This window comes from Salvia hispanica, chromosome 1, assembly GCF_023119035.1.
Source record: "Salvia hispanica cultivar TCC Black 2014 chromosome 1, UniMelb_Shisp_WGS_1.0, whole genome shotgun sequence".
In the NCBI taxonomy this organism is placed as follows: Eukaryota; Viridiplantae; Streptophyta; class Magnoliopsida; order Lamiales; family Lamiaceae; genus Salvia; species Salvia hispanica.
This window is the reverse complement of record NC_062965.1, coordinates 32,066,724-32,081,542: the sequence shown is the minus strand read 5'-3', so window position 1 is coordinate 32,081,542 and position 14,819 is coordinate 32,066,724. Positions and strand designations below refer to the sequence as shown.

At 34.2% G+C, this 14,819-nt stretch overlaps 2 protein-coding genes across 5 annotated transcripts; one reads left to right on the top strand and one right to left on the bottom strand.

Annotated features, from left to right (window-relative positions):
* The first annotated feature begins 6,445 nt into the window (after nucleotides 1-6,445).
* On the top strand, nucleotides 6,446-8,624 carry LOC125221340 (S-adenosylmethionine synthase 3-like). Its single transcript, XM_048123466.1, has 2 exons — nucleotides 6,446-6,510; nucleotides 7,207-8,624. Exon 2 carries the CDS (start codon nucleotides 7,215-7,217, stop codon nucleotides 8,385-8,387), a length of 1,173 nt encoding a protein of 390 aa, XP_047979423.1. The 5' UTR covers nucleotides 6,446-6,510; nucleotides 7,207-7,214; the 3' UTR covers nucleotides 8,388-8,624.
* Nucleotides 8,625-8,710: 86 nt separating this feature from the next.
* LOC125221313 (FAD synthase-like) lies at nucleotides 8,711-13,812 on the bottom strand. Of its 4 annotated transcripts, none has more exons than XM_048123447.1 (17): nucleotides 13,712-13,812; nucleotides 13,163-13,288; nucleotides 12,795-12,840; nucleotides 12,528-12,688; nucleotides 12,296-12,413; nucleotides 12,138-12,220; nucleotides 11,943-12,002; nucleotides 11,466-11,714; nucleotides 10,997-11,093; nucleotides 10,632-10,682; nucleotides 10,401-10,481; nucleotides 10,099-10,170; nucleotides 9,627-9,689; nucleotides 9,386-9,538; nucleotides 9,235-9,292; nucleotides 9,096-9,148; nucleotides 8,711-8,991 (listed from the first exon to the last, which is right to left on the bottom strand). In XM_048123447.1, the coding sequence occupies exons 2-17, from the start codon at nucleotides 13,261-13,263 to the stop codon at nucleotides 8,923-8,925; spliced, it is 1,515 nt and encodes a 504-aa protein (XP_047979404.1). In that variant the 5' UTR covers nucleotides 13,264-13,288; nucleotides 13,712-13,812; the 3' UTR covers nucleotides 8,711-8,922. The 4 variants fall into 4 exon arrangements, with proteins under 4 accessions (XP_047979404.1, XP_047979412.1, XP_047979398.1 ...); XM_048123455.1 differs by lacking the exon at nucleotides 13,712-13,812 and adding an exon at nucleotides 13,674-13,692; XM_048123441.1 differs by lacking the exon at nucleotides 13,712-13,812 and adding an exon at nucleotides 13,370-13,565.
* Nucleotides 13,813-14,819: the final 1,007 nt, after the last annotated feature.

Here is a 14,819-nt window from a genome sequence, read left to right as displayed (position 1 = left end):
GTACCACTCGACCTCTCATTCCTTCTCTCTCATCATCTTTTTATTTCGGAGCTCCCTATCGTCCATGTTGGAGCTACTTCTAGTAAAGTCGACTCCAAAAAAATACCCACAACTGTTAAGAGTAGTTCGAGTCCCTTAGCATCCAAATCCTGGTTACGTCTCTGGTACTTCCTCTGCATTAGATATTTGGTGAACTAGCAATTAACCTGTGGCAGAACCATTGGTTTATTGTTCTATTCTTTTTGGAACTAGAACAGGACTACTGCCTTATATATGTTCTGTTCTGGTCGTGGTTCAAAAGTGTCTGACCAACCGGTCTAAACCATTGTTCCTATTAAAATTGAAATGTCTAGCATAACTGTTACAAATGATTAAAAGATGTTCAATCTTATACTGATTATGATTATTCCTTTAAACAACCTAATAGTGCACATGTATCTCTCTTATCCAACATTGATATGCTTTTATATCTGTCTATACGTTTATTTAGAATAAATTAAGGTCGGTGCTACACTTGGAGGAATCTATATTGTGTACTCCTATAACATAAAGTTAACAACTATGAAAACAAAAATTGGATGTGAACTTTTGGGGTAATAAAATGTGTAATTTTGTAATTTGATGAAGTGGATGGATTGTGTAATGAGATCATATTTGGCTTAATGTATAAAAAAGTATATCTAACATAAGTTTGTGCGTTCAATTTAAGCAAAGTTGGTTGAGAATTTTATTTACTTTTGCTATAAACTAATAATGTGAAAGGGTCAAACTAATGTACATGTGTACCCAGTAATAGTACTAAAGTAGAAAACCATGTATTTGACCAGGCCAATTAGTACTTCTGACAAGTTTAATTTAGAATATATGCATGTATATTATAGTGAAAAAAAATGAAAGAAGCAAAGTGAAATTTGCATGAACGCAAATGAGAAAAAAAAAATCTGAAGTTAATTTGAATGAAGTTGTGAAGCACGATGAACTATGTCCAAAAAGAAAAAGTAAACAAGATCATTGATGATGCATGCAGATCATCTATTTTTGCCTCAACACACTTGTTTCATGCATCTGTGGGGCGTCTGTTATGTGACAGAGTGGTCTATTCTATATATTATAATTAATATGTATATAATTTTTAATTATGACTTACATGTTCATACATATATTTATATAAGCTTGTGTTAAAATGACAACCCCTCTTAAAGTGATACCGTGACACCATTTATACAACAATATTATAAACGCTACATAACAATCTATAGATTGTTGTATAGCGTGTTGGATATTGCTGGTCAAGAAAAATTGTTGTATAGTGTACAAAATATTGCTGGCATTCTTTTTCAGATTTTTTTTTGGCCACGTGGTAGCTTATTATTCGTCCACGTATACAAGTGATTGACTAGGAATGATAGTATGGTGTTATTTTAAGAGGTGGTGTCACCCTAACACTCCCCTATTTATATAAACCCATAAAATTTTTAGCGTAATATATATACTCCTATAAGGTGAAATTACCACATTGGCCTTTCGCATCTAATAGTAATTTGAGAGAAATTACTATGCATGATATGCCAACAAAACGGTGTCATTATATTTTGAGTGTTAATTCAAAGACGTGATATATCCGAAACAACGAATAGTCATTTCATATTTGAATTTCCAAATTAGTTTCATTATTTTTTTACTATTGTGAGACAATTGAAAAGAAATTAAACAGTTATGATTTTATATTTTAATTTCAAAAATCATACAGAATAGATCATGAGTCAACAAAAAAAAAATTATGAATGACAATCATCCCTTCGATAGATGTACTAGGGTGGCTTCTTCTTTAATGGAGTAATTTCAATCTTTTTAGACGGTTTTGGGCATGTCATCATAAAGATTAATTGACATAAATAAATCCCATTTTCATATAATTTTTATGTTGAATCGTTGATGTTGCATATGTTGAGAAAAAAGTTATAAAGTAAAAGGTAATTTTGATTCTTGCGCTAAGTCATGCTACAGAATATTTAGCCAAGTCAAAAGAAATAAAGAGAAGAGTGCATGCTCAAATAGTTTAATTGATTTCTACTTCAAAATGTTCCTTCATGTACCAAATATTAATATAAGATATCAACTAAAGTAGTAATTTCCAAAGTAACCAAGACACAAAGAAATTCAAAGAATATAATGAATTTGAACATAATTATCTTTGCTAAGAACATTGTTGTAACTTAATATAAAGTTGTACGGAAGAAAGATATTGAAGTTTTCAACTATATTTGACAATGTTTATTTTTAATTTTTCTAACATTAGAATTTGTAATTGTACATTTTGAATCTTAGACCTCTAAATTACATATATATGAGGTCGCACCATTTGAAATTTTGATGTCTTCAATAAATTGATTGACAAGATTAATGAGAAGCAACTGAAATCCTTTAGATATTTTATTTTTTGGACAAATAGATGGAATGTTATACAAATTAAAGTATGTGTAATAATTTTCTAAAACGTCTTAGAAATATTTTTTATAAAATTATAATGACATATCAATGGTACGTAAGAAGATTAGGTTATAGTAATGGTAAGTGATGTTAGAATAAGCTATTGGAACTCACTTTCATTGCTAATTAATGAGACATTGCAATACTCATATATCGTTGGAATGTACTGATCGTACGCGTTTTATTCATAGTTGAAGTCAAATTTTGGAAGAAAATTATGCGTGACTAGTTATAAATGGGGAAGTAGTTAAATTGAGCTTCACTACAATTTCTTCGTGGGAAATGGTCCAAGTGTAACCATATGATGAACTGGTTGATTAATAAAATCTAGATTAATTATAAGTCTAGCTTCTTAACTCTTAAGTGATATATACAAAGTTCTTTTATTACAAGTCAACCTATGTTTTATGATGGAGATTTTATTATAAATAATCTACTAGTGGATATATTGTGTAGTATTAAATATGACTTATACTTGGTAAACTCTAGAAAGAAAATGTCGCCAAAAAACACATGCATTGTATGAAAGTTTCAACAAAGTTGGCACAAAATTAGGTTCCATTTAATAAACTTAGGTGGCGTATAAATGACTAACAAAATAAACACGAAATTGAATTGCAAAGTGCTACGAATTCTTATAGTGAGAATCCTACTATACTTATCCAATTACAAGATAAAGAATATTATTTGGATTGAAGTTTTATTATTTAATTTTAAAATAATACTACTACTATTAAAGTCGGACATATTCAACAAACTAATCATCAGTCTGATTTTTTATGGACATGCATATTTATATCTGCCTGCAAGATAACTGCAATTTAATGCATGACTATAATTTAGTAGGTTAGACAACAACGTCATAACTCAAATATAATGTCGGGCATAACAGAATAGATTCTCCAATTTTAATTTAGAAAAATAAAATGTAGCTAGATATTAAAAATACAATACAATAGAAGTATAGAACGATGTAATTGGTGATATAATATAGCAACGTACGTGAAGTTTAATAATAGTGACGATATGAATAATAATGCAATGCCTATTGACTTTGAAATTTAGTAAATTTGTTTTCTTTAGATATTTGAGTATCTCTTATCCACACTATATAAAATTGAAGGTGGTGAATCAGCATGTATAATTTTGAGGCATTTGTTATTTCAAATGAGCATTCACCTAAAAGATTGAAATAAGTAACGACAATAGTCTTTGTTTGCATTGACTTGCATCATAACCAAATTATCAAGGTTATAATAATGCAAGCGTTTGAAAATATTAGAGGGTCGGTTGTGAGTTGACATTTTTCAATCCAGCTAATCTTCTTAGTATTTTAATTTTATTCAAATACTTTACGACCACATAACGATCCTAATTATAAATCTTAATTGTGAATTATTAAAATCGAATTGTGAATTAAGTCCTAATTAATCACTGTATGTAATTACTACTACTATTAATTAAGTGGAGTACTAGCTAGTTTGCACTGAAAGAGCTGGTGCAAGAAAGCTTCGGAAGAGTCAGAACTTCTGGGTTGGCTTCTGCAACACTCCATTTTCAATCATTGAGTTTGAAATTTTTTTGTCGTCAGCACTCAAATATTGTGGATGTACGCGATAGAAATTTAAAAATTAAAACTAATTTTATTGTATTTGTTTCACATTGTTCAGAAATTTAGATACGTAATAGATAAAAAATAGAGGTTGGTGTAATTAAAAAGGACATACAACAAAATATTATGTTAGCTTACTAGTAGTTATACTCTAATAACTAACCAATCAATTGTAGCAGATTGATTAGTAGGAAAATCAATGGAGGATTGATTCCGATTTCGGTTCCGATTTCCAATTTAGAAGGATATATTAGTTCATTAACTGAATAATCGATTCAGTTATTAATTGAACCAATCAAATAATCAGTCCTAATTGCATCAACTGAATTAAATCAAGGAGTAGTAATTAATAAAATTTTAGCAAGAAATTGATAAGTTCTACTTCTCAGATGGGACAAGCTTCCCAATAATTTTGAATTTATTGAGATATTTGTTAAATTTTTATAAATTAAGTTTATTTTTATTTGATTTCAAAAGAAACATGGTTGAAAAGCCCCAATGGGAAATGTCAGACAAAGCCACTGCTCAATTGCTCATAATGGATGCGTTGTACACTTGTACATTTGTATGTACACATTGTTTACCATAATTTATAGATGTGGAATTAATTGATAAAGTGGTGTTTTGTTCACTTAGAAAAAAGAAATAAAGCTTTCACCATTTACCATTTACATTTGGTAGGCAGCTGACTACAAATTCAATAACTTGGGCCTGTAATGTTCTCTCCGGGATTTCTTGATACGGCCTGTTTGCACCGCTCCATAGACTGGATTGGCCCATTTTCAGATTCAAAAACATGAAAAGAAGACCCAACACATGGCATTAGTTTCATTAACTTTTTTACGTGTGACATACGTATAAGTAGCAGACAAACGAATGTTACGTGTGACATACGTATTGCTTATGAATTTAACATTACACATAATAAGATACAAATTTAATAAAATTTTAGATACAACTGAGTCATTGTCTTGTACTACCAAAATATTTAACATCCAAACATGGGAAATTATTTAAGGGAAAAAATTGGAATTTGTTTCATCATTCTACCCGCCCACCATCCACCGATATTGTTAAATAAAAAGATATTCAATTAAATAAATACTACTTCATAAACTAAAAATATGTGGTATGCGTGAGATCTCAGGTCAATTGTCATGGTATGGTAAATATTATAATCAATATTTTTCGTAATTTGAAAGGAATGGCGAAAGAATATAACATGTGCGACTACAAAGTTTAAGATCTGTAATCACAATAATTGAACCTCTGCCCATTCACCCATACTTTTTCTTATCATGCGACCGACAATAAATTCACCTTCTATTCTTACATTATAATTTTAGCAAAGAGTGGTTTTTCTTCACATGCGTCTTTTAATTGGTCTATCACATCACATTAACTTCTACTCCTACTAGATCAAATCTAAGTTATGCAAGACAATGTGCTGAATGATCTACTCAATAATGTTGGTAGATCAAATACTTTGATTTAACTTTATATTTAGAGATATAGGTTAGGTTTCAAATAAATCTTAATTTTATACTGTTAAAACTGATGCTAAATATGAATTCTTAAATAAAAAAAAATTGATGGTGGTGATTGAGTTTTTAGTCTGCATTAATATTATGTAAATGCATTAAGAGGTGAAATAATTTCATTGATTTCGAAAATATCCACATTATATTGATATATTATATATACTACACTTAGAGCATTAAACTGTGTATCATACTTTATTAAATCACAACTACTTGCGAATTCAAAACATACTTCGACAACATTACAATCTTTTCGATATTATATACATTGAACTAGGACAATATGTACATTGACTTAGACATCCTCAGTTCAATGAATGACACTATTATGTAAGTTATTATAGAAATATATAGATTATATTTTTGTGCAATTGAGAATGAGTTTAAGTAGTACAGTAATTAGGAAAATGACATATTTATAGTTATATTAACAAGTTACAGAATTCGGATCATAGTCTTTGATTGGTCGAATAAATCTCAACTAATTTTCCATATATATTTATCAGAACGAGCTGGTGGTTGAATTTTGCTTCAAAGTGCAATACTCCTACCAACTTTGTATCGTATTTATTTTTACGTTTTAATATAAATCTTTACTTAAGAAATATTTTACCTACTCCACTATAGTGTAAAATTGAAGTGAGCCGAAATCAGTAATCACACACCGTCGATCAACTTGGCATATCGCCAGCTGGCGCACCCGATGAAATACAATTGGGTCCCACTAAATGAGTCGGTAGGTGGGCCCCACATGGGAGTTAGAGAGAGAGAGTCATCCGGATCTGCCTATATATTCGCTGCGCCTCCCTCTCCCTCCATAATTCTTCATTCTGCTCTCGCTCGACTTCTCTACGCTCTCCAAATCAGGTAAGCACGCTGAATTGATGCGCAATTATTTCTGTTGAATGTTGCATTCATTCTCCTTTTTAGATCTGTACCATTTCCTACCTAATAAAATGATAGTTTTGTTGTATACCAATCGTGAATCTACTGTTTTGAACTAAATCGGAGGAGTCTGTTGAATAGGAAGAAATGTGGTGGTGGTTCTAGATTTAATTCGTTAGTTTGAGGAGTATATCCAGATCTTTTTCACATTCTGTATTAGGATTCAATCTTCTGGTTTTCAGTTGATTATCTCTGCATTTTCTATTGGATTTTGCGGTTTGATAGCTGATCTCAGTGTGCGAGATTGTGATCGTAGTGTGACCTTGACGAACTATAGATCTATACTGCATCTTGCCTACAAGTAGTCATACTGTTTGTTTTTTGATAAATGATTTTGTTTGTAGATCACTTGGATGAGATGTTTCTCTGTTCTAGTATAATTTTGCCAGAGTTTGTGCATATGCTTATTCTTTTCTAATGGAAATTAACTGAAGTTGTTTTGTGGTGCCTACAAACTTGTTTCCCTTGCTCACTAGAATAAGGAGCTTCCACATTCTATCTATATGCTTCAATAGGATAAAATAGCATAGGAAAAATCAGAAATAAATTTGTTATCCGAAATGCAAGATTTTAGTGAATACATTTGAACTGAGATATACCACCAAATGCTTCTTTCAGGTAGGAACATGGACACCTTTCTCTTCACCTCAGAATCTGTGAACGAAGGGCACCCTGATAAGCTCTGCGACCAAGTCTCCGATGCCATTCTGGATGCTTGCCTGGAGCAGGATCCAGAGAGCAAAGTAGCATGTGAGACCTGCACAAAGACGAACATGGTGATGGTCTTTGGCGAGATCACAACCAAGGCCAATGTAGACTACGAGAAGATCGTCCGCGACACTTGCAGAGGCATCGGTTTCACCTCACCAGATGTTGGCCTCGACGCTGACAACTGCAAGGTCCTGGTGAACATTGAGCAGCAGAGCCCCGACATTGCTCAGGGCGTCCATGGCCACCTTACCAAGAAGCCTGAGGAGATCGGAGCTGGTGATCAGGGTCACATGTTTGGCTACGCTACTGATGAGACGCCCGAGCTCATGCCCCTCACTCATGTCCTTGCAACCAAGCTCGGAGCCAAGCTCACTGAGGTGAGGAAGAACAAGACCTGCCCCTGGCTGAGACCTGATGGCAAGACACAAGTCACCGTTGAGTACAGGAATGAGGGTGGCGCCATGGTTCCGATTAGAGTCCACACCGTCCTCATCTCAACTCAGCACGACGAGACTGTTACCAATGAGCAGATCGCAGAGGACTTGAAGGAGCATGTCATCAAGCCGGTGATCCCTGCGAAGTACCTTGACGACAAAACCATCTTCCATCTGAATCCGTCTGGCCGGTTTGTGATCGGTGGCCCGCACGGGGATGCTGGGCTGACTGGCAGGAAGATCATCATCGACACTTATGGTGGCTGGGGGGCTCATGGGGGAGGCGCTTTCTCCGGGAAGGACCCGACCAAGGTGGACAGGAGTGGCGCGTACATTGTTAGGCAGGCAGCGAAGAGCGTGGTGGCTTCAGGGTTGGCTCGTCGTTGCATTGTGCAGGTGTCGTATGCTATTGGTGTTGCGGAGCCATTGTCGGTGTTCGTTGATACGTACAAGACGGGGACGATTCCAGATGTGGAGATCCTTGGGCTGATCAAGGAGAGCTTCGACTTCAGGCCGGGGATGATGGCGATCAACCTCGACTTGAAGAGAGGAGGCAACCAGAGGTATCAGAAGACGGCTGCTTATGGTCATTTTGGGCGTGATGATGCTGATTTTACGTGGGAGACTGTCAAGACACTCAAGCCTAAAGCTTGAGATTTTTAGGAGGCGGATTGAATAATTATACATATGAGTGAGGGAAATTGGAGGGTGGAGTTATTTGTTTCAAGATTTATTTTTTCTTCACACGTTATCTGTTGTCAAAATTTCATGTCTGAGTTTAATTACAAGTAAAATAGCGTGGTGATGGAGATGTAAAATCACCTAAAGCTTTCTACTCCATTACTTGTAATAAATGGATTACTATAATGTATGACACGTAAGTTTTTTATACGCACACAAAAAGAGGCTAATTATCAGATCACCACAAGTATGTGTGTTTGCTCATATTGTCTAATTTCAAAATATACAGAATAACGTACATGGAATTGGGCTTTGATTAGAGATGTAAAAAGGTTGATTAAATTACAATAAGTATGGGTGTTCATACGGCAACTGTATACGGTAGTCCAAGTATTAGATATGAAAAGTAAATCCTTAGTTGCCAAGCTCAACATAGTACATCCAGCAAATGTGAAATGTGGGATTTTGATAAAATTCCAAGGGAGCAAAGTGTAATAACTTTAGGTAGTCACTCAATTTCCTTACAACCAAACTTGTTGCATAATGCATCGGCAGCTGTTGAAATTCTTGATTTATCCTGAAAACCAAAGTCAATCAATTTCACTTGCCCATCTCCATCCCCACTTCACTTAGGAAAACACACCCAAAGAATTGTCGAGATATAAAGATTGATATACATACCTTGCCTTTTACTGTTATGATCAAAGAGCCTCCTCTTGATTCACGATACGCCCCTTCACGCCCCAAGAAAATCGGATTAGGAAACTACAAACCCTAAAAAGAACGATGAATATATAGTTTGTGATGAGAGAATTCTTACCAATGTAGAGATCAGGGAATTTACAACACATTTCAGACAGAGGCTGAGCTGCATCAACCTGCATTATAGATTATTGAAGCTCACATTTCTAAGAAAGACTAAAAACACTATGTAAATGAGGATATATGCACAGCGGATGGGTAAGACTCACATCAGAAAGTGTTGTTGCCAGTCTCTTTGAAATAAATGGTTCGGAGATTGCTAGAAGTCCGTTGGATGGCATCAGATCAATCAAGCAATCCCACTCCTTTTCCAGCTCAGAAGCATTTGTTGCAGTAAGAATGATGACATTTTGGCACTTGATCTACGAGGCGTAAATGGAAAATTTTAACAACCATACTGCATTAGATGAGACAGAAATGGTGAATCCAAAAATTACATTTTAAACTTACCAAAGGAACTCTCAGTTTCTCATGATGCAGCAGCTCCGTGATGCCTTCGGGCAACTGTGCCATCTGAAAGGGAAAATCAGCAAAAAGTTTTTTCATAAAGAATTACCCCTTTCTCAACATGAACTGCCAACTTTTACAAAATTTGATTCTCACAAACAATTATATGTATCTAGAAGATCTACCTCTCGTCGTAAGCAAATCAAGACACAACATATTTGAAGAACTATATCCAGGCATCTAGGTAATTGAAAAACAAAATAGCATCTGAAGAAACATCTTTCAACACATAACAAGCAAATAAAACTGTAAAATTCATCTCATAAAATCGAAGTTGCAAACAAAGAATACTAAGCCATCGTCCAATTCATTGCATAAACATTTTTGTGATTTTCATTAATCACTTCTCGCGTGTTTCAAGATGCAGCTTCAGTAGACTAAAACAAAGCAGTAAAGAAAGTAAACAACATGTTACCTCATTCCTATCTCCTGTGCACCTTTCACCTAGTATATGCCTCAAATATTCTTCAAATTCTTCGTCAGGGGCCTTCAGGGAAAAAAGTAAAACAGTGTGAGTAAATACAGTAACACTGGATATACAGCTAGCTCGATATATTTGCGACACCAGCAAAAGAGTCACAAAATTTCTCTGTTCCTACTAGAGCATAAGATAGACCACTAATTTAATAAGGCCGACCACGGCAACAGCCGACACTTAGTACCCCAACTATCAAATCACACGTAAAACTAGAGATTAATTATAGTTAGATAATTTACCATTCGAACGCCAAAAGCTTTAGCAACACCAGCTACAGTGAGATCTGAGGGCAGTGGGCCGACCCCTCCATATATGAAAACCTACATCAACAGTTTTGAGTATCAATGCCGCATCGAGGTGAAATTACATCATATAATCCTCTCATACCAAAAGTTGGTGACAGCTGTCTCTCATACTTCCCCACACACAAAAAAAACTATAAAAGCTGACTCATACTGCAGAAGGTTTACCATATCACAAGTGGACTTTAGTCGCTCGACTTCATCTGCTACAGAGTCAATCTGGAAAGATAATATCGATGATTAGAATACTTAAACAGGAAGTCAACGAAAGGGAGTATTCAGACATATCTATAAGCAAAAACTTAAAACTGCACTACATAAAAATTCACAAACCAAGCTGCCAATTTAGTCGATATAAAGAAAATTATGGATACTGAGTCGAGGTGCATAGATTAACCATCAGAACATATAATTATGACTACCATGTCTATGTAAGTTTGCTAACAATGTACATTATAATAATATATAAAAATAATAGTGAGAAACAGCATTAAGGATATGTGTGAAAATTCAGTAGATCCCGAAAAACTCACATCATTTCGGCTAACAGCAATATGTGAAACAGCCCACCCCACAGAGTGGAGCTTTCTACACAGTATGGGCATCATCCGATCCTCGACAGTGCCGAACCTGAGCTATGGATCCAACACAAAATTCTCACTTAGAAAGAAGTCTCCGTGGGAGCTGCAATAGAAATATACACTACATTTATGCAGACCACTATTTCCGGATAGGTTATCCTTTTCCTTTAGATGCAAAGTTTGTCATGACAAGATGCAAATAGGTCGTTTCTAATTATCAAAAATCTGATACCTCTATCAGATACGACCAAACAAGATAACTGAGACACTGAAATAGTGAAATTAGAAAGATAGAATTCCAAACACAGCAATGCTTGACAGCCAACCTCATTTATAAATACCACATAATAAGGGCATCAAGGAACATGGAGAAAAGGTCAATATATTTTTGCAATAGAACAATCACAAACAAAAAACTTACAGAATTTCGTCTCCCACAGTAATGATCGAGGCCGTAAAATTTCTTTTCAAATGTGAGTCATCCTGCTTAAAGCCATTGCTAGTAGCAAGTGATGGCTGAGATGTGCCCTTTTTGACTCTTCCTGCTCTTTCCAATCTTCCGTCCGGAAGCAGATATGCAGGTTTGTAATTCTGTTCAGTGCCGTTTGTCTTGCTACGGCACAATAGTGCATTAGGAACTGTATCGTGAATGCTACCAATTGAAGTGTAACTGCAGAAACAAATTAAAATAGTAGAATGACTGAGTACCAAACAGTGAAAACAAAATCCACAAAGGAAAAGAAAGAACGGGGCCCAACAAATTTATTGCCTGAATGTATGTAAGGTAACAGGAAACATATAAATGTTCCCTGCATATATAAGCAAAATAGAATTAAGTAAATGCTATAAAGTTTTACATTTTTATCAATAAATTTTGAAGCATGGAGTGAAGATTTACCCTTGATCATAAAGGCTGCAGTATGGAACCTTGCAAGTCAAGAGAAAGGCCCAAACATCTCTGCCATGAAACATTAAAAGGTGAGACCTCATATTAATGCAGAAAGACATAACGATCCTATATACGTGATGTAACATACCATGAATATGAATTTGGAAAAGAAATGCACACACAACTTTGATCTACTGAACTGACCTGTATGACCAATCCAAGATGGGATTCACTCTCATGAAAGCTGGCCATCCAGGTGAACTCGGTGAGAACTGCTCTTGCCCAACCTGAAGATTAAGACCATTTTCTCAGTCGTACTAACTTTTTATGTTCAAAAACCTAAGAGCAAGTTGTTAACATACAGCAGTTGGATCACCAATTCGAACACCGAGAAAAATAGCTCTAATAGGATGTGCTTTTAAAAGGGCCTCCAAGCCAGACTTGAAATCTAGGCGAATGATGTCCATCTGCAATTTATAGCTGCCAAATTGTAAACAACATATAAATAGTCAATCATAAATAACTTTAAATTTAAAAGATTAGAGAAAAGGGTATAGAGTTGTATGGGGGTAGAGGAAGTTTATATTGACATACATAGATGCTGTGTCATAAGTGAATGAGTTGATTTCAGGGAAAACTGAAGAACTCTCGAAATAAATGGTCCGTATTGGAAATGTTATTTCAGCATCATCGCCTGACAGATTCTTTCCAACCTCATGCAAATAATGGCCTGCCCTAAGAAGGTGCAACAAAACCTGCCGGAACAGAATCGTGTATACCATTATCAGATTCTTCAAAATGGGAAAGGCATGATGAGTTTTGCATGGGAGACCGACCCTGTGCGTCTATGTAAGAACTTACAGTTGAATCTTTTCCACCATTAAAGCTGAAGGCGACCTCTTCAACACTGTTGATATAATCACTTTAGTGTTTAATCAATTTTTATCTGCTGCGCTAATAACAACGCTAAAGAACCATAGCTATATACTCGCATCAACGACTAAAATCATATAAAACGCCCATATATATTGCTTTCCTTCAACTGAAACATGCCTCAAGGAAAGCACGCGAGTTTCTACAACATTTTTTCCTCAACACAACAATGCAAACCTAGATCTCATATTTCCACCAGTTCACCACAATCAAGCATTTGAAATCATCATTTATACTAAAATTAAAAAAAAAAAAAAACTCAAAGCTGAGGGAAAACACAAAAGAAAGGCACGTACGAGTAAAGAGCAAGAGCTCTTTGGATTACGTAGACGGCATTGTTGTACTTTGTCTTCAACCTTATGTCATCACTTTCTCTTATAGCTTTATCGATCTCCATTTTGACTTTATATCAAACAATCCTTCTGCACGGTTCCAAAAGGACATAAAATTTTCACACAACAAAGAGAATCAAACAAAATCATCTTCGAATTCATGAAACTGACATAAAAAAGTAGTTTTCTAGAAATACCACAACAAATGCCCACTTCCAATCAATCCTCTTTCTGAAAACCAAATTATCAATTTTTCAGTAAACTCGAGATATATTTCATGGTCAAGAACCACAAATCGGTTAGTTAGATGAAAAACTTAATTGGGTTTTCCACAGATTCAAGACATTCAAATTTAACGATTTAATTGGAAAAAAAAACTAAATCTTCACAGCCAATTACGTCTAACGATAATATACTGCTGAATGAATCAACACGGAAATAAAGGCACATTAAATACGCAAATTCAGATATTTACTTGGAGATTTAAGCTGGAAAAAACGCAGGAAACGTTACCTGGTTTCAAGACTCGTGGAGAGTAGGATTTAAGAAGGTTCGCATATTTATAAGAATCCTTTTCAGAAATAATTCTGCGTCGCATTTTATTTATTTTCTTATTCGGACTAATTTTCGGTTTGCTCAACAATAAAATTATAAAATTTGTCTCCATTGATAACCGAACAATAAATTATCAAATATTTTAGAATTTTTCTTAAACGAATCAATACTTATTTTAAATATATCCCAAATGCAACTCCCGTTGTTTTATTTTTTATATTTACACTATTAATTTTTCAATATATATTCCAAGTGAAATTGATTCAAGGAAAATCATAATATATAACGTTGAATTCAAAGATTGAGTGAAAAGGATTGCTTTCTTTTCAACGTTCATATTTCTCATCCTCTCTTGTTACTTAGATTTTAGATAAGTTTCACCCTTGAGATGAATATTCTTCAAATGATTGGTTTGTAAATGCAAACTTTTGCCGTCTTCTCTTTGTTGATACCTAACTTTATGGCTTATCTTTTTAGATAGTAAACTAAATGAAAAAGTTTTGATATAAAAGTGTTTTTCTTTATTTTCCTTCATTGGAAAATGTACTCTTAATTTTAGGCATTACAGTATATTGAGGCAAATGTTGTGATTCGTGTTCTCCTTTTATCCGATTAAAGAAACTTTTTAGCAAAATGTGGTATCAAATTCTTTTGATAGTGAATTTGTGATACAAAATGTGGTATCAAATTCTTTTGATAGTGAATTTGAGATACAAAATGTGGTATCAAATTCTTTTGATAGTGAATTTGTGATATTTAGTAGTCATTATCAAATACAAATATCTTGATAATATTATGCTTTTTTAATTTCTTTTGGTTAGATATATGCACTTGGCTTTGTACTATGACTTATAGAAGTCATTTTCAAATACAAATATATGTAGTATCAATCTAATTTTGGGGGTATTGGTCCTTTTCGAATACACACCTAATTAATGTATGTATATATTTAAACCAAATAGTATTATCTAAAAGTTTATCATAAAAACAAACTTTGTGTCTCAATTCGGGTTTTCAGATGGGGAACCACCTATCGAATAGATAACAATAATATGTCTTTATAATT

What these genes read in the sequence shown, in the direction of transcription:
- LOC125221340 (XM_048123466.1), top strand. Translation starts at nt 7,215, where the DNA reads ATGGACACCTTTCTCTTCACCTCAGAATCTGTGAACGAAGGGCACCCT.
- LOC125221313 (XM_048123447.1), bottom strand. Translation starts at nt 13,263, where the DNA reads ATGGAGATCGATAAAGCTATAAGAGAAAGTGATGACATAAGGTTGAAG. An exon ending in TTGCTGTTAGCCGAAATGAT is followed by an intron (nt 10,683 to 10,996) that starts GTGAGTTTTTCG and finishes TTATCTTTCCAG; the next exon opens with ATTGACTCTGTAGCAGATGA. An exon ending in TAAAGTCCACTTGTGATATG is followed by an intron (nt 10,482 to 10,631) that starts GTAAACCTTCTG and finishes CTGTTGATGTAG; the next exon opens with GTTTTCATATATGGAGGGGT.